The sequence below is a fragment of the Xenopus laevis genome, chromosome 9_10L (genome assembly GCF_017654675.1).
Source record: "Xenopus laevis strain J_2021 chromosome 9_10L, Xenopus_laevis_v10.1, whole genome shotgun sequence".
In the NCBI taxonomy this organism is placed as follows: Eukaryota; Metazoa; Chordata; class Amphibia; order Anura; family Pipidae; genus Xenopus; species Xenopus laevis.
In genome coordinates, this window is record NC_054387.1 from 70,811,864 (window position 1) to 70,832,265 (window position 20,402).

Genomic DNA, 20,402 nt, shown 5'->3' on the forward strand with positions numbered 1-20,402 from the left:
CAGTTCTACTGAAAAGTCATTTCCCTGGAGATCGGGAGGTATGAACTTCATAATCTACAGTATATGGGCATGCTTGTCTTATACAATATAGCTTTGTAACAGGATGTCACTGGTGCTCTGATGCTCCCAGCATATTTAGCAGAAAACCTTCATAGACATATTAGCAGATCTTTGTACTCACAATGCTATCCGTGCAGTAGGCTGATTATCCAATATGTTTCACTAGTGGAGGCCAATTGTAAATCAGTTGTGCCACCATTAGGGCAATTATCTTTTACCTGTGTACACAGATGAGAATAAAGGAGGTGCAACCTCATCCCACCCTGAACATTGTACTGGCACAATAAATAGCATGTATCTTTGCTCTATCTAAGTTCTGTTGCACATTTTATGCAACTTTTGTATGCAATGTTGGCTAACATCTGAGAGTGTTGCACCACCTTTTAACATTGCTACTAATTGTTCATTGTGCACCCCATTTTGACATAGGCTCTCTTGAATATCTTAACTCATTAACTATTACTCATGGGAGATCTTTGCATTAACTGACTGTATAGAGGAATTTACAGCATGTACTGGACAGCCCTAGCTTCTATGCCACTGCAGTAGTTGGCTGGGTTGTAGCAATGCCCAATATCTAGTGGAGAGCCTTTCCAGATAGTAGAGGCTGTTATAGCACCCAGGGGACAACTGACTTTATATTAATACCCTTGGATTTGTAATAAAATTTTGAGAACCATACTGATACATTTAGCATGCACTGATATACCCTTTACCCCATGGAGACAGTGAGGCTCTTATAATATATTATATAGTAAGTGTGTGTTACTTGCAATAAATCCCATTTTGTTTGCCCATTCTAATGTATTGTTGCCCTTTGCTTCTTTATTATACTATGTATTGTATGTATCTGTTAGTATGTATCAGTTTGGATATCAGGGATCTATGATTTCTGCACTGTATATAAAATGTATAGTGGGTTAGGCATTTTCCGATTCAGTTGTTAATAAATGTAGATTTGTTTCCCCAAGCTTCTGTACAGGTACAACTGGATCAGATAGCAGTGTTCACCTTCTCTACACAGTCACTGTATTCCTGGCAGGTTAGCTGCAAGCTCTGTATCACCTCCATCGAGCCTCCTGCAGTTTGAACATTTTCTTGGGGGTTTAAGGGCCAAGTTTTTTGTGTTATTACAGTTTGGCCAATGAAGGGGAAATTAACATTTAAGATGCAAGTCTCCATTCTCACAAGAGACCTGCTTATCTTATTAATTACAATTGTATCTAAGTTCAGGTGCTGTGTATTCTGGGCTCTCTGCTAAAAGCCTATTATTTAATGAACTTTCAGAAACTTTTTCAGGTGTCAGTGCAGGATATCAAAGATAAACACAGGGCATATCAGTGAGTCACTGGGACTGTGGGGTGAGCTGTCAAAATCTGGACTGTCCCACGAATAATGGGACAGTTGGGAGGTATGCTTCTGTTATGTTATATCCCAATACCCCACAAAGGTTGTGACAAAGCAGCGTATGGTGTCATGGGGGCTTTGTCCGATGAACAGCTCTGTAAATGACTCTCTCCATAGTAGGGTTAATTCCTTGGTGTTCTAAACTAGAGATACTTTAGGTTTAGACCAACATTGGTGTGTACTAAGCACTGTTCTGTTTTTTTAGGTGTACTGTCTTAGAGCATCAGGGGTACTTTTAGTCTCTTTTATAATCTTCTCGTTTATATTCTTCAAGTTACTGTGCAATAAGAATGCCTTATATCACTTAAAAGGAACAGTAACACCAAATAATGAAAGTGTTTTAATGTAATGAAAATATAATGTAGTGTTGCCCTGCACTGGTAAAACAGATTTGTTTTCTTTAGAAACACTACTATAGTTCATATAAACAAGCTGCTTTGTAGCAATGGCGGAAATTGAAAACAGGCTAAATGGTACAGGTTAAATAGTGTATAATGGATAACACCATTATGTTGTAAAGAGCTTATCTGCTATCTGCTTTGTTGCTTGAACATTCTCTCCTTTGAATAGCTGCCCCCATTGCTACACAGCAGCTTATTTATATAAACAATATTAGTTTTTCTAAATCAAACACAGTAGTTTTACCAGTGCAGGTCAACACTACATTATATTTGTATTAATTTAAAACACTTTAATTTTTTGATGCTACTGTTCCTTTAATCAGCCATAAACACTCCTGTGAATGATGTCCAGCCAGCTCAAAGTCACCTGCTCCTACATCTCCCCTTGGCTTAAATCTGAGACACATGGAAGTGCAGATGTGAGTGCTTTGCATCAGTTCTAAATTTCTCATTAATTAGAGCATAACTGGACTGGCCATGTAGAGCTTGTGCCTTCACTTCCATCCCACTGCTTCTGGATGTGATCACGTTTTGTAGTGAGTGACATTTTCCTCACTGGTCTTCAATTTTCTGTGTATCGGGGGGGGGGGGAGGTGTGTCCATTAGCTCATTTCTGCCTTATGAAGCTCATTTTTAAGGTCAGAGCTCTCTTACATGTGTTTCATGTCCATTCAGTGACCTACTGGTACTTCATAGGCCATATATCCTCAATAGTCATTATGCGACTGGCACACACAAACCTTTTGGGCACACATCCTAGCTCATTGCTGCCCTCCACTGGCAATGCACTAAAATGGCTGCATTTAGCTGCACAGTATTAGTAAACATTACTGCTGCTGCCGTTTGAAAAGGGACTGCTTCTGCTATAATTATGCCCCTATAAATATATTCCACCACCTATAAATATATTCCACCACCATACCTTTATGTCTTAACTTTATCATCATAAAGTCATCTTCATAAATCTCATGCTCACTGGGTTAATTTTTTAATAATCTGTTATTTATTTCATCAAGTATTCCAGCTTATTTTTATTAGATTCAATATGACCACATGTGAATAGTTAGGACCACCATCTGGGATTGGCCTATGCTTTATATATTCTGCTATTCCCTGATCTGGACTTTGGTTCTACTACCAAGTGTGTTACCACCATATCTGCAGCATGTAAAGGGACTCTACATCATTAGCTCATTTGACTGAATGTTCCAGCTCTGCAGATAAGGAATGTACTGTAGTCCTTGTTGCATTGAGCCTGTGTCCCATCCAAATGCAGCTGAACAGAGAATCCACTTGAAGGATGAAAAGCAATAAACAGAGAACTGTTTTGCTGTATGTGAGAAATATGCATATTTAACAACCGCCAGCTCTAAATAAGCATTTAATATCTAGCAGCTAGAGATCAATTCTGCTGGACATAAATACATATAAATCAGAATTTCTGTTTCAGCCAGTAATCAAGCTTATTCCCTTTATTGTGGCCTGTTTTGATATGAGCTATGGCTTTTTCTGTTAGGCACTTGGGCTTGTAATATTTTGGGTTCACCACTAAAAAGCACAAGGCATGTCCTTTGTGGAGGCACCATAACTATATGGATAGTAAATTAGTTTCTTTCCAAAGAGCATTCCTCTTGCACTATTCCACATAAGTGGGTATTGACATTTCTACTTCACCTCCTTACAGTTCACCTTTTATCTCCTGGATGGCTGGTTGCCCCTTTCCTACACTCAAAACTGTCTCCTGTCCATACCACTCATTCCAACTGCTTTAATTTATTTCTCTCCTTACCCCTTAAATTACATTCCCCTTGCACTGCTTCAAATACACAATATGGCTCATCTGTTCATTGCTGTATTCCTCTTGACTGAAAGCTCGTTGGCACAATCACTTCCCATTGTAGTATCAGTTTAGCATTGATTTTTTTTATTTATTGATCTTATTTAGATCTTGAGTACAGCCAAACTGCAGTGGTCGAGCATTTGACCTGTAAACATGTGGTCAATTGGATCTTAGATGCTTTACAGCAGCAAGATCAACAAGATATAAATGTAGATATAGAGTAGAAAAGAGAATTTTGCTATGTATTTTGCCCAGTTATAGACAATTTCTCTGGCATAGTCTGTGTCCTCATAAAGACTGAACCCCCACATCCACTGAGTAAAGTGCTTTTTTAAATCAAGTCCCCCCTCTTGAGGCCAAACACTTGGCCAAGCCCCCCTGCTTATAACAAGGTTACAGATATATGTAAGGATCCCTATAATCAGGGGCGATCCTTGCCCCTCCGCCGTCTGAGGCAGCAGTAGTTGCTGCTGCCCCCCCTCCCCTGGAAATTCGCTCTTAAAGTACCAGGAGCAGCTGGTACCTAGTGGGGCGCTGCCGCCTGAGGCGACAGCCTCAACTTGCCTCATTGGCGAAGCACCCCTGCCTATAATTTATTCTCCCATGCTTCCAGAATACTTAAAACTTCAAATAAGGGTTTTCCCCAAATCTCACTCTCACCATCAAGCTTCAGAATTATATAAGGGCATTCTACTAATAAATCTTCTAACTGGCCTTTGGGGTTCCATCTCCACGGTTTGGGAGCCATTGGTCTAGAATTATGTACCCCAGGTTGACCCTTTCTTCTATTGTAATTGAGATATCAAAGATCCCACAGCTTAGAGCTGTGTCAATTGTTAGGGCTTGATTCTGCAGTCGCATTTGAAACAGTGACGTGCTCTATGATTTTATATAGAGTGTCAACAAAGCCACGCAGCCTGGAGTGTAGGATTAGAGGCATTCTGCTCTCTCCGTAAGGCGATTCTACACACTCATCAGAGCTGTGTCGGCAGCCGTAATGCATTCACCCAGTTTAAAATATTTGCATAGCACTTGAAGCCATTCAGCAGCAGACCTAAAATTAAATCATCCGAATGGGTTCTTGGCATCCTGTGGAATGAGTTCATTTAAAGAAATGATCCAGAGGAGGTGCAGGAGAAGCCATTGGAGGTTTTTTTTTGGTTTTTTAAGCTTTCGCAGCTTGCTATTTTCTGTTTTATGATCATTTTAGTGACAATTTAACTCTCAGGAAATTGAACGATGTTTGCAATAGATATACTCCTCGCCTGCTCTAAAGCATCTGCGGCCCACGCTTGATTAAAAAAAATAATAAAAATGGTTTTGAAACATGCAGATTATTGCCGTGTCTGACTGCTAGATTTTTTTTAAAAGGGGTTGGGTAAATTGTTTTCATGCCACACATTAAGGAAATGGTACATCTAATAATTAGCTGCTTGAAGGTCATCCTTGCTATTAGAGGATACTAGAGATAAAGTGCCAAGGAAAGGTAACCCTTCCATCAACTGTATCAGCCATCTGATCCACCTTTCAGCACCATGATTATTGCATGTGTCTGTTTGTGACACATCTATTGATATTCTGCTATTAGAAATGTTTGTTAGAAGGTAGCCACAGTTCCATAAATATATGGAAATATATACCTTATTTATAAGTAGATTTAAACAGCTTGCCTCTTTTAAATGGGTCATAAATACTAGTAAATCAGCCAAGACAAAGCCACATGGCAGATCCCACTTATACAGTATGTATTGACTGAGATAAGGGGGCTCTTTATTGGTTAATACTTGTATTAGTCATAGTTCATACAATCAGTACAGCTGGCAGTTTCCAATTGCTCTTAAACTCCCTCCAAACCTACAACCTTGCGTTTCAAGTTCACCAATTGATAGTGTCTTATTGGCCACAGAAGGAAGTCTTTATTGGCTGGTTGCTGGTAATGCCCAGTTATTTGGCAGTGGGCAGAAAAAGATGTTTTCTTGAGCATTCATAAATGAGGTTGGGTTCTACCATGTCAATTTATTGAATGGTTATCCTCAAGAGCAGATTCAAAGTAAGGGGGTCATCAGACCTGGGTCTGAAACTAAATGTCATTGTTATTCTTATATATTATATTTACACTTTTGTTTCTTAACTTTGTGGTTCTAATCCAGTGTCACTGGAATGTATTATGCGTTCATATGCACCCCCTTCCCCCAAATCCTGGGTTTTCATCCCAGCTCCCCCAACTAATGTAAAATGTTTGCCATTGTGGAATTCTTTATTGCAGGTTACGCTTCTTGTGTTGATTGGGTCAGCCATGAAATCTAGGACTCTAAATGTCAGTTGGGGTATGGTTTAGGAAAAAGGCTGCTATTCCTGTGCAATAGTAACAACAGATACTGTTAGAATCTGCTTTAGGTACCTTTAAGTGAAATATCATGGCTATTGCTTCTGGATAATGTTTTACTTGCTTTTATTATGTTGTGGAAAGGCAAGGCAGAGCAAACATGAACACAATGCCAGTATCACTCTGTTAATTAGTCCGTATAGGTGTTCCATTTAGTTCAATCCTCCAGGCCAGAGTATTGAAGATCATCATTTCTAGTCATGTATATTGCTTCCAACCTCCTGTCCATATTTCTTTTCTCCACAAGATGTGCCAGCCGGAGGTCCCTCCAAACCGAGATTGTCGGATTCCAGTCACCCTAACCACTTCTTGATAAGATCAGAGCCGGAACCGATGGCAGTGTACTCTCCTGAGCAAAGCTCTCTCCATGAAAGTGAGGGTCTGTCCTGTGTTTTTTACATCATATCACGTCTGTTCTAGAAGTCGAGACAATTCTTAATTAAATTGTATCTTCCATGTCTCTTGTTATCAGGGTCGATGGGTAACTCCAGGAGCTCAACTCAAATGAATTCATACTCTGACAGCGGCTACCAAGAGGCAGGCAGCTTTCATAACAACAACATAGGGAAGGCCGAACTGCGAGCCCAGCTGTCGTTTACGGGGTCCACAGGCAACCATGTTGTACGGAATTCCAGGGCTGAAGGCCAGACTTTAGTCCAAGTAAATCTCTTTATCTTAAAACCGTGTCTGCTTGTTAGAATGAACATTAAATACATTTTATTTTCCCTTGGCACAATGAGATGGTTGAAAGTCAATCATATCCTTATACTGTATCTTATAAAAGGGTACATTTTTTGTTTCACTTTTGTGAACGCAAAAATATTTTTTTTCCCTAACTTCAAGATGGAACAGACAAATACTATTTTTAATGTAATGAATTTATGGATGACTTTAAAAACCATTAAAATGTAATGTGTTTTTGAGAGTTGGTTGATATAACATTTACTTTCATTAGGAAACATTTGATTTTGGCTTTGTGTCCCCTTTAAGTATGCAGGGTTAGAAATATTCTATAATGTCTTTCAACAGATAAATATGTAACTGTACGGCAGAGGCCCCCTATAGGGTTATTAAAAGCCTATTAAAAGAAATTGCATTTAACAATAACTTGGTCTCTCAAGAGCCTGGCTGATCTGTTAATCAGTTGCTCACAACCTTGTAATCATCCTTCCTTTCTGCCTCAATGGGGAATTTTCGAAATACAAATGGATAGCATGGAAAATTAAATGCTGACTAGTACTGTTTGACCAAACTCAATGTAACCATGAGTCCAAATTAAAGAATAATCACTATTTACAGTTAATTAAGCCCATTAAAATGTTGCTGATTCTGGCCCTATTTTGCAATTTTTCCATTTTTGCAATTTACCCCCCCCTTCCCTTTTGTCAGACTATGTCGGCCAAGTGACCTACAATACCTGCAATAATATAGCTGCATTCGTTTTCATTATAAAAATGTAGGTTTAGAGTTTCAGATTTGTATTTTTTTTTGCATTTTGTTATTCATATTGCATTTCACAAGCATATTCTATTGTGTAGTTACCCACTGACTAATTGCACTTTATTTATCTGTGACTTGACACAAAGTAAACAAAACATCTTTTAATTTAGCCGCCACCACCAAATACAATGGCAGGCAGCCGAGCTGTGCGGAGGGTCAGCTCTGTCCCATCAAGGTCGCAGTCACCTTCTTATGTCATTGGATCTGGAGTTTCCCCTTCTAGAGGGTCACTGAGAACTTCTGTCGGAAGTGGATATGGTTCTCCAACAATTTCCGATCCACGGCCACTTGCCACTTCAAACACATACTCTTCTACTACATTGCCTTCTCAGAGAGCTGCTTCTCCGTATACATCACACAGGGCCAACTCACCGACAGTCACACTCAGGATTGGTTCACTTAACAGCAGACAGCTGGCCAATCCTAATACAATGACTTCATCTTACCAGACACTGGGAAGTTCTGCCCGAGTTGGTTCACCGTTGACTTTATCTGATGCACATAGTAGAGTTGGCTCATCTTCCCAAGCTCCTATGGGATCCTCTTCCTCTCCAAAGCGGGCTGGTATGACTGCAGTCCCCCAGCACATGGGAACATTACAAAGAAACTTGCATGATATTGACCAGTACGGACAGCAACATTATGACATCTATGAAAGGATGGTTCCATCAAGACCAGATAGCCTTACAGGTTAGCATAAATGTATATCCAGAATTACCACTTCTCACATTTGCAGTTAAAATGCTTATGTCTCAGTCTTGCTGTCAATGTCTGATTCACTTGGTGTGCTATCCTAATTATTGATGTTTCAAGGCAATGTTTTCACTCTTTTCTCCAGTTGCAGCTCAGTAAGCCTTGTCTTTGACTCTTTACAATGTTGCAAACTCATACATTTATTGTGCTGTTATCTGCAACAGGTGAGACATATCGGTAACCTTTCAAATTGCAACAGATTATAGAGTTAGGGACAATTGGGAAAATACAAGTGGTATTAAATACTAAAAAAAATTACCTACTGCTTTCCCAAAGCCCCCTCCAAAGACATCCTTCCCCTTCTGAACTGCACCACCTCCTACATGGCTAAAAATGCAAATTAGCTGTTGTTGTCAGGCACCATCTCATGCCTCTTCGGGTCCTCTTCTATGTGACTGATAGCATGCAAGCATGTGCAATTGAAGCCAGATCCCCAATTCCAGCCCAATTCCACTGTCTTTAGTTTGCACTTTGTTGTTACTATAGTCATAGGGGCAAATTCACTAACATTCGTAGTTTCGCCAGGCGCAACTTCGCCGTGCTTCGCCGCACTTCGCCAGGCGTAGTTTCGCCAGCGCTCCGCAAATTCACTAAAATCCGAAGTTGCGCTCAGGGGTAGCGTAAGGTTGCGAAGTTGCGCTAGCGTTGATTCGCTATGTAAAGCGAAGTTACGCTAGCGAAGACTAATTTGCATACGGCACGAAATTCAAATTTCAATGGAGGAATACGTATCAGCACTACAAATGCCTAGAAAACCTTCAAATCAGCAAATAAAAATTTTATTTTGCCCTACACATGTGCCCACTGTCTAGGTAAGTTGCCATGAGTCAGGAAATGTAGGGGGGAAGGAGGGGAGCCCCAAAAAAAATTTCGATCTTTTTCAGCCTATCACCCATAATGTAGAAAACACGCCAGCGTTTTTTGGGACTTAGAAAATTTTTTGACTTTTTTGGAAACAATCCTTATCTACTCTATTGCGCTTCGCCAGGTCTGAGGTGGCGAAGGAAGTCTAGCGTAAAAGGTAGCGTTCAGTACACTGCGCAAGTTAGTGAATTTGCGTAGTTACGTCGCTAGCGAAAATTCGCCTGGCGTAAGGGTGCGAAGTAACACTAGCGAAACTACGCCAGCGTTCGTTAGTGAATTTGCACAGTAACGAAAATGCCAAACGCTAGCGAATTAACGCTAGCGAATTAACGCTAGCGTTCGGCGCTTCGGCGCTTAGTGAATTTGCCCCATAGTGTATTATTTTATGAATAACAATAAATGTGGTGTCCCTTTAAACAGATCAAATAAGGAGACTGCATTTTCTTAAAAATTTAATTCTGGGTGGTTATAGTCTTTTTGATATTCTGCCGAGGGCCAAAAATGTACATTATCTTCTAATTATGTACAAATTCATAGCACACAAAATCAGCCAGGTGGGAATGGCAATTATCAATAACAAATTGCTCACTTTCATTTCTGCTCATATTTTGTGCATGTAATTGCATTTAGATTAATAGAATTCTCTGCAGAGAAAATAATTTTGTAAGAAGAGATCACTAAATATAGGAATCTAAATGGGGAAATAAGACGCAGGCCATGGAACAAGAGGATTCACCAGAAAACCACTCCGGCACAACACAGTATCTGCCCTGTGTGTTTATGTAACGTAATGCTACATTTTGACAGGCACCACTGAAACATTGCATCTTGTTGAATAAATACGCAGGGGTATATCCCCTCTTGCAGTTATGGTGTTTTGCTGGTCATTCTTCCTGTATAACAAAAAGGTCTGATACAGACATCCAGTCAAATGTTTTTGTTACAGTCCAGTCAAAACTGGTTGTCCGTCTTCTGATCTTGTTAGGTCATCTTCTGAGTGTCAGTGACACTGTTCATGCTCAGTGTGCTCTGAGCATGACTGCTAGTGCCTGTCAATGCTGCTGTCCCTCTAAATTATAAACCACACATTCTGACATCATAGTGCACAGTTAAGGATATCATTTACATTACAGTGTATAGTAAAATGCCCATCTTATAGCTATATAGTGCCATTTCATAGCATATAGTATACAGACACTGCTTTTCCTTTGATGCATATCGTCTGTTATTCATTTAAAATTCATGTTTTTATTTAAGTTGTGATCCCTTGTGTAGTTTATCATAACTAATATACATTACCCCGTAGCTGTACAGCACAAAAATATTCTACCTTTATTCAACTTCATGTGGAGCATTTATACCTATGGGACACATACCGTAGTATTCAGCAATTATAGAATAATAATAGACACCAGGCACAGGAGAGCCGGATAGGCATGGGTTATTCATCATCATCAAATAAACAGTCCTGGGGAAGGATGTCTTGTCTTGTGCAGAATGGAGACTTTCTGAGAACAGCAGTCTCTCATTTACACATGAGTATTTATTGCAAAGAAGAATGTTGTTTTAAAATATTCTCATACTGTCTTCTTTAAACAAACAGTTTACTTATTTGCTTTTTCTCTGTAAAATTTAGTTTGTACTTAATAATAACCAGCATATATCCATGTTGGTTGCAAAACTAGCCTATTAGGTTTCTCAATGTTTAGGGTCCCAAGTGTGCCATAAAATAGATACCATACCTGTACTATGTTGATTTTAGAAACCCCTCTCTCCAGGACATACATACGTTGGAAGAACTTCATTACTTGCTTCAGAGCTACATGTATGGGACCCATTATCCAGAATGCTCGGGACCTGGGGTTTGCTGGATAAGGGATCTTTCTGTAAAATTTATCTCTGTACCTTAAATCTAAATGAGGGTTTTGCCCTCAGTAAATATTTATTATACCTTAGTTTGGATCAAGTACAAGGTACTCTTTTATTACAGAGAAAATGGCAATCACTATTAAAAATTAAAATTATTTGATTATCGAGAACTTTCTGGATAACTGGTTTCCGGATAACGGATCCCATACCTGTACTTACTTTTTAAGTGAATACTTAAAGTGCCTGCTCCTTTAGTTCCTAATCCTACAAAATCCTTAAGGTTAATGCACTGAACATAATAATTGATTTTTGTGTTTGGGGAGGATAATTAAAGGAATTTTTAATATTCCATTCCATCCCAGGGCCATTTCTATGTATAATACTCCAGAACACATGGCAGAATAGTTGCAGTGGAAATTGCATGTAAAATGCCCCCAGAACACATAGTACAGTACCAATGTTATGTATAATATCCCCAGAACACATAGCAGGATAAACGCAGCACAACCATGGGTTCCCTTATCTGCAACCCCATTACCCAGAAAGCTCCAAACTACAGGAAGGCCATCTCCCACAGAGTCAATGGATTCAAAATAAACCTTGCATTTCAAATACATAGAGGCCCAAACAGTCCCTCACAGGCTCAATAAATAGTGAGTTTCTATGGTATCTTATGGCAGCCCTCTGGCATTTGTTTTTAGCCACAGACTGCCAGTTGAGGCCTCCCAAAAGGTCTACGGCTTGGGCAACACTGATTTAAACCATTATTGTCACCATTTTGTCCTGCTGTTGGCATCTAGGCTTCCTTTTCCTACTGTTCTACTACGCTTGCTCTGTAGGCACTGGAAAGCCACCTCTGTTTGGACCCTGTGCTTGCACACAACTGACAAAGCAGCATTTAACATTTATATACAATCTGACATTCACTTCACCCATTTAATTAGTGCACAGCTTGAGCAGCCATAACTGTTTGTCCCAACTCAAGGCGTTCTCAGCTACAGCTGATCATCTGCCCACAGGGTTTGAGCTTCATCCAAGGGAAAGTTCACTGAACAATTAAATATTAGAATGGGGAGATGGTAGAAATCTCTGTCATTTTGGAACTGGTGTTTTTATTGTTTATTTATGAATTATTAACCACTCTATTCTGCTTTCTGAACTAGGCATTTCATTTGCTTTCCTACAAAGCTAAATTTGTTTTTGCTTGTCTCCTTCTGCCGTCTTTGTCTTTTCTCTTAAAGGAGAACTAAACCCTTAAAATGAATGTGGCTAAAAATGGAATATTTTATATACTGAACTTATTGCACCAGCCTAAAGTTTCAGCTTGTCAATAGCAGCAATGATCCAGAACTTCAAACTTGTCACATCTTTCCATCTTGTAAAGTGTCTGTGACACTCACATGCTCAGTGGCCTCTGAGCAGCTGTTGAGAAGCTAAGCTTAGGGGTTGTTACAAATTATCAAGCAGAAAATTAGGTTTCTCTGTAATATACTGTAAACTGATTCTACAGGGCTGATTATTAAATTCTGATACTAGTTGCACTGGTTTCTGTGCTGCCATGTAGTAATTATCTGTATTAATTACTAGTCAGCCTTATATATTGCGACATTTATATTCTATGTGTACAGTATATTGTGATTGGGTCCGTAAGCTCAGTAAGTGAATAGCACAATAAGCAGCACAGAGCATATGCAGTGAATCAGTAGAAAAAAAAGATGGGGAGCTACTGGGGCATCTTTAAAAACACAGATTTTCCCTGCTAAAGGGCTGGGGTTGCTTTGGGCTGGCACAGAAGCACAAAACATAATGTTAATGCTTAAAACTGCTCCAATTGTGCATCTAAACCACTATGTGCTTTTAATCTACACTTAACTATATAGTTATAAGTTATAGATACTGCATAGTTATAGATAATATGATACTGCATACAAAAGAGTTAATTTTTAGGCAAATGATGGCTTCAGTGAGTCAGAACATAGCTGGTGTGAATAGAGTGAACTAATAGCTATATGCTGAATGCTGCCCAGGCAACCTAAGTATGTATATAAATATATGAACATATGCCAAACATATCTGTTATTTCCAGATCTGAAATGTAATATCTCAGACTAGGCAAACAGTGAACTGTGTGTTTTTCATCTCCATACAGTATTTGCCTGGTAAAGAAATGTATATTTCAGTAATGAACAACTAATTCCAAGAGGCCGCAGAGAATCTGTGCTCATTTGATGGCAAGAAGGTGATTAGTATTTGCTTTAACACCACTTAACACGGGTCAGGAAGAATAATGTTCTGTAAGTCAGTGTTGGGAATTATGACGCCACTGTCGGTGTAAAGAAGTAATGCTACCAATTAACCACTGTTGAGATGTGTCCTTTTAATTGGTGGGAATTGCTATTGTTCCAGGCTTAAGAAGTTCTTATGCAAGTCAACACAGTCAACTTGGACAGGAACTGAGATCAACAGTATCACCCGACCTGCAGATCACGCCAATATATGAAGGGAGGACTTATTATAGTCCAGTCTACCGCAACGCCAACCATGCGGCCATAGAGCTCAGGCAAGGCTCACATACAGCAATCTATCGTACAGGATCAGGTAAGTTATCTTGTATATTCAACAAGGAATACAGTCTATGCTGTCCTTTCAGAACAGTATGGTATGATGCTGGGCTCATTTTGATGGAAAGTGTAGGTATAGTAAATTTGCATAAACCTTTTCCTTGGATGAAGCTCAAATCTATGACTATAATTTACTAACCTAGGTGCTGCCAGTGCACTTACCTATAACCAAACAACCAGTGCACTGGAGCAATTTCTCACTTTTTGTAAATAAGCCCTATTGACCTTAACGGTGCCTGTTACATGCAATATGTCATTGACTGCTGACTCTTACTCTGCCTACCCTCTTTTGGCTGGTATATGGTGAGAAAAAATTGTCTCCCTCACCAGTATCTAACTTAGTTAGATATTATTAAGACAGCTTGGAAAATCCCATCTGGTGGTGTATACAGCACTCTGTGGGCTTATGTGATTGGATCTTTGTTTGTAGGAAAACTGTGCCCATTTGGATGGCCTAAGATTTTTTTTTTTCCATTATTCGTATAAAGTAGAAACTGCAAATACAAACTTATGAGCTTTAAGAAGGAAATAGAGTGAGAGGGGTCTGGATCCCACTGGGACCTTGGCCAAGTTAGAGAACCAGACTGGGGAGGTCTGGCAATGCAGAAAAGCATGCTCATAAATCAGTGACGTCCTGTTCACATAGCACTCCCAGCATCCTTCCAACAGCTTCTGATAAATGCCACTTGAGAAATGCAGCCTGGATCAGTTGTAGGACTATAATGAGGCCCAGGCATGAAAGTGGTTTGGATACTCTTTGTTAGTATGTCATGTTGTACACCCCAAGGCCCAGTGTAGGCTTTACAACTTCTGTTCCCCAGCCATGAGGGTACTGCTGAGTATTTCTGGGCACTTCTTTGTAGTGTTCTTAATGCAGCTTAGAGACCAGCAATGGAGAAGCAAAGTGGCATTTATCTGGTAGAAGCGAAGTATGATTATGCATAGCACGTTTATGAAGAAGAGGGAATCAATGTTTTAATCTGTGAGTTTGTCATTGATAAAATGTGCTGAGTGCAAATTAATAGCAATTTGGGAATCCTTTAGTATGAAATATTATAAGAAACTAGAGAGAGAGTTTATTTCTGCTCAGGGACAAAGATTAAATGTGCACTGACATAGAATCGTATTATTCAGTCCAGACGTGTTTGTTTGCACACCATAAACTTCTTTCTGTCGCGTCTGACACTGATTGAGGCTTGCGGGAGCCGTTGGTGAAATGATAAATGGGTAATATACAGGATATGTGACGATGTTCTACTACATTTACACTGGACCTTTTGTATCAGACAATTATCTCCGGACCTGTAAATCAGCCGGAACTGATGAAATGAGAACTTTGTGATAAATGGCTTCTGCTAATAAACTGATGCACATAAAATGTACCTGGCTGCCATGTTCTTCTGCAGTAGGTCTTATTACAGAGGTTTTGTCCTTCCTTAAAAAAATGGTGGACTTATATTTGCAAGCTAATGAACAAAACCAGGGTGACTTTGCAATAAGGTTTCTTTAGTACTAGGCTTCCTTTAGTGAGCAATAGTGGCATTTGGATTTTGGGCTTATTTCAATGCTGGGTGTCTGGGCTGATAATGTGGGGGGGGGGCAACTTCTGCACTTCTAAGGTAATGAAGGGACAAAGACTATGTTGCCCACCCTGGCAATGTGCATTGATTGCATTCATAATGCTCTTTTCAGTTTTTCTTTTTTAACTTCAACTGACCTGTGCAAGCAGAAAGCTTATGGTAGTAATATACAGTAGGAACAAAATTAGGAGGGGCCTGACATTGGGCAGTAGAGATGTGTGGGTTCACCTGTGACCCACACTGGTTCACCACCGGTTGGGTTGAAATTTGAATGAAGGTGGAGTTGAAATTTGGCCAACCATTGCGGGGTTGAGTGTGGGTCAGGCTTGGGAAGTACACTCCTCCTTTGTTTACAATGATTCGTTGTCTTTTAACCAGAGGTACATACAGATAGCAGGTAGCTTACAACCGGAGAAAACACAGGTACGGGTTAGGTATAGGTCCTACAATGCCACATTTTACAGGTTAGGGCATACCTCCCAACATTTTGGAAGTAAAAAGAGGGACAAAAAATATTTTTTTTTCACCACGCGCAGCAATTTTTTGACCACACCCCTTTCTGTGGCCACACCCCCTAATTACCATGTTTTTTTACAAAATTTGGCAGGTTATGAAAGTTTGAAAATATTTCTCCTTATCTAAACTGTGTTTTTGTGTCTCAAATTTGTTACAAAGTATCTTATTTGCACCTGTTAGTTGTTCTGGGCTCTCTGCTAAAAGGCAATTAAGTGAGAAACTTTGTTTCTTTTTCTGGCTGTTCAGTGCAGAGAAAAGAGGGACTTTCCAGTACAAATGAGGGACTGCGGGTTGAGCTGTCAAAAGAGGGACTGTCCCTCCGAAAAAGGGACAGTTGGGAGGTATGGGTTAGGGTCGGGTGCGGGTTACTGTTATTTAAATTTTGTTTCCTTCAGTTTTGAAATTACACAATCACATCAAGCTGGCAGGAGCCATTTTATAGACATTGTTATTAAGACAAACTGTGTGTTGCCTCAAATTCTTGTGTATGCACCAGTATGTGGGGGGGGGGGGGGGCAGCTAATGTCCATGCACAGTGCCCTACATAATTTTAGAGCCTGAGGGAAGGGTAACTGCCATGTAGTGACATGTAGGAAACAAAATTTAAATAACAGTAACCCGCACCCGACCCTAACCTGTACCTGTGTTTTCTCTGTTTGTAAGCTACCTGCTATCTGTATTATGCTGAATGGAAAGTGAAAGTAATTGACTGCCCCACCTCTATACCTCAGGCATAGAGACTGGGCAGATAATATTTGATCTCATATATTTAAACACCTTTTTAACAGGTATGGATATTTTAATGAAAAAAATAATTTGAGTTCCATGTTTAATTTGCAAAGGACTTTCATTATGCAGTTTTTTATGTGTAATTTACATTTACATAAATGTCATTCCTAGAACAGCATGATGGCAGAAAGGCAGGATTTGCAAAACAGCAGAATTAAGAATATTAAAGGTGCCTCTGCTGTACCAGGAGCTCTTTTTAGACTGACATGAATATTTAGGAAGGCATATTTGCTCTTATGTTTAGTGATCCCTGACCACTTCTCATGGCCGTGCTGAATAAGTAGCTGCAATCTGCAGCGCAGTCAGTCGTCTGTCTTGGCAGGGGCAGCCCTCCCATTAACCTGGCTGACGCAGGCAAACGACCTTCCCTATTAAACATCCATTAAATGTAATTCTATTGCGCGCTTGATGGCATTTGCCATAATTATAATATAATAAGCTTTTTCTTAACTGTCACTAGTAACTTCTAATACAATTTTACTAGGCAGCCAAAATCCAATGCAATCTCTCAGAATTTATTATCCGTCTCTTGTGCTAGTCCCAAGAGTCATAACATCACTGGGGGTTTTTTGTACTCTTTTCATTCTCCGTATAAAATCTTCCCATTGACTTACAAAAGAGCATCCTTTTCTGACATTAAAAGGGTAACCTGCTGAAATGTAAATGGCTGGTAGCATGGGGAAATAAAAAATTCTTGACATTTACATATGTTATTTTGGGGCTGTAGGTAGGTGCCCTGGCTCAGACACAAAGAGCAGAAAATCTAGCAAAGGGTAGTGTTAACAATCTCTCTTTTTAGAGGGCCACTCTACATTAATTTATGCAAAGTGGTTGAATTAGATATTTCCCTCTTACAGTTTCAGCCTTGTCTAAATTTCCATTGCTCCTGACTGTCAGGCCCTTTTCACTTTGTATATAAAGCCCTTATTTACTGTCATTCCAATAAGTAGGGGGCATGGCTTGCAGCAAAGGGGTCAGGGTCTGATCAATGGTAAAAAAATGCTAACCAGTCGATGGGTAAGCTATAATTACCCGTAAACTGTTTCTTCATCGTGTGCTGCATGTACACATCAGCATAGCATAGGAATATATAATCTCCAACATTTGCAGCCCAGATAACAACCCATGGACCATGAACCAGACTACAGCTCCCAGAAATCTCTGTAACCTTGACTACCCCCTTAGCCCAAGAGAAAAAAACTGCTCTCTGTACAGGTAGTTAGCATGCAAAGTGTCTGTGGTTTTCTTTTTCTTTTAATAACTTGCAGATCTAACACTTACTAAATTGCCCATAATGCGGCATGAACGAGTCTTGCGCTTGAAATGATTTCAGCAGATTAAATCCATTTTATTCCAATCAGCTGCTGTAAAATAAGTGTATCATAAGACATTAACATGGAATTCTCCATTCTCACTACTCATTTGTTCTCCCATGAGTCATTATAGGAATTGTAATGTTTTAGTTAAACAGGAGGATATACTAACCTACCATGGGTCTCTGGATTTCATAATGGACTTGTTCTTTTGTTTTTCTAGGGTCTGGTAACCTACAGAGGACCATGAGCAATCGTAGCACACTTGCATACCAAAGAAATAATTATGCGCTCAACACAGCGGCTAATTATGCAGAGCCATACAGATCAATGCAGTATCGAATATCAGAATCCGGCTACAACAGGATGCCGCATACAGCACCCCCAGACGATGGCACCACAAGGTCTCCTTCCATTGACAGCATCCAGAAGGACCCAAGGCAAGTAGGGGCAAAGGTCTGAGAAATCATAAAGTGGTGCTACCACTGATCAATGATTACAATTCTTTTCATGTATAGTGATGTGTTGATTTTTTTATTTATGACGTTTATGGGTCTCTTGCTGCAATATTAACCCATTTCTTAAATGGCTAGGGCTGAGGAGGCTTCTAGGTAATGTTACCAATAGCTTGGCCAATTTCTATGCCAATGTTATTATGGGAATGCAACTTCTTTCTCTAGTTCTTTGCTCGTTTGCAAGCAATGACATTGTAATCCTGAAAATACTGCTACTCTCTTAAACTCTTATTAGGAGGCATTGACATACCAACAGTAACAGTAGACCAAGCTGTTGCTGGATGCTCAAAAGTATAGATGACTGTGGTATCCTTACTAATTAGCTAGATTTTTTTAAGTCAGATTGGGACTTCTAGAAGTGCACTGTGCTGATGGGCATGTTTTTTTATATAGGCAGCTTTTAACTGAGGAGTTTCAATACATCAGTCTCTGTCACATGGAGTAGACATTTAAAGGGTTAGGCTTTTAGTATGATGTAAAGAGTCATATTCTGAGACAATTTGCAATTGGGTTTTTTTTCTTATTTGTGCATTTTAGTTATTTAGCTTTTTATTTAGCACCTCTCCAATTTGATATTTCAGTAATTTGGTTGCTACCATGCATTGATTTGAATAAGAGACTGGAATATGAAAAGGAGAGGGCCCGAATAGAAATAGGAGTAATAAAAAGTAGCAATAAGAATAGGTCTGTAGCCTTACAGAGAATTTTAAAATTGGGAAGAGTCAAAAGAAGAAGGAAAAAACTATATATATAAAAAAAAAAAAAAGAATGGCCAATTGAAAAGTTGCTTAGAATTAGCCATTGTATAACATACTTAAAGTTAACTTAAAGGTAAACCAACCCTTTAAGGTCATGCTAGACTCAAACCCAGGCTTGCCTTCCAGATTTCATGATACTTTCCCCAGAATCTATATTTCTGGTAAAAGCAAAAGTAACAGCACCATTCCGATGTGCTCTTTGACCTATCTGAAGAAACGTGCTTCTCTCAGCTTACTGTGGAGAAATAATTGGTGCAGCAAATGAGTTTAGGACACGGGATAGTCTTCAAAAGGGAATAATAAACAGCATATCCTATTAATAAAGGTGCTTGACAGAGGGTTTAATAGAAACTTGCTGGTGAGGTCCTCCTCCATAGGTTATATTAGTAGTAATTGGCTGATTAGCCCTGCTTCCACATGTATAAAAAATAACACATAGCCATTTGCCCAAAAGAGTGTGTAGGAACAGAAATAGGCCACTCACCACTTATGTTTGCTGATCATGCATGCCCCAAAAATAGGCATTGATGGATCAGACTTTTCAGACAGACAGAACCGTGGTGTGATTTGTCCATTCTGCCTACACAATACACATACATGCAACAATGGTTGAGCTGTAAGGTCAAAAGCAGGCAAACTAGTCATAAAGGACGGTGTACTTATTTCAGAAAGATATTTGGCCAACTGGGTCACATTACATTATTTGGGGAAGGCTGTTGTTATGGTCCCATTCATGAGCCAGTAAACTGCTGACCATATGGTAAGGTTGTGGTAGCCAAAGATGTCCCTGTACACGACCACCTTATCTGCCGTAACCAGTACTAAAGACCACTGGTTCTCCTCTGTTCTAAGCGATTATTTTTTATCTGTGTCTGCAAGTGCACTATGCAACCTCTGCATAGTGCACTTGCAGACACAGATAAAAAATAATCGCAATAGTATTTGAGGTATTAAAGTGACTTATGATTCCTGCAAAGCAAAGAGGGGCATAATCTCATGACTCCATACCAGCGGCCTGAAGGTAATTTTCTTCTTAGAGCTACTGGAAATTGTTGCCCTATTGGTAGATCAGTGGTGCTCTTATCTGGAAAGCAAATTTGCATGTTAAGAGTGTTAGGGTTAGTTCACACGAGGAGATTCGGGGAGATTTTGTCGCCTGGCGACTAATATCCTCTTCTTCTTGGCAACAATCTCCCCAAACTGCCTTCGCGTGTCTTCCCATCCGCTATA

The 20,402-nt window shown here is 39.6% G+C and overlaps 1 protein-coding gene across 6 annotated transcripts in view; it reads left to right on the plus strand.

Annotated features, from left to right (window-relative positions):
- pkp4.L (plakophilin 4 L homeolog) overlaps positions 1–20,402 on the plus strand; it is a 179,975-nt gene that overhangs the window by 122,136 nt on the left and 37,437 nt on the right. For 4 of the 6 annotated variants that reach the window (XM_018235795.2, XM_018235796.2, XM_018235792.2 and 1 more), the window contains 6 exons: positions 4–38; positions 6,342–6,473; positions 6,567–6,754; positions 7,705–8,284; positions 13,487–13,678; positions 18,123–18,339. In XM_018235795.2, the coding sequence (XP_018091284.1) occupies positions 4–38; positions 6,342–6,473; positions 6,567–6,754; positions 7,705–8,284; positions 13,487–13,678; positions 18,123–18,339 (1,344 nt within the window). The remainder of the gene's footprint in view (positions 1–3; positions 39–6,341; positions 6,474–6,566; positions 6,755–7,704; positions 8,285–13,486; positions 13,679–18,122; positions 18,340–20,402) is intronic. The other 2 variants (XM_018235793.2, XM_018235797.2) reach the window with 1 other exon arrangement.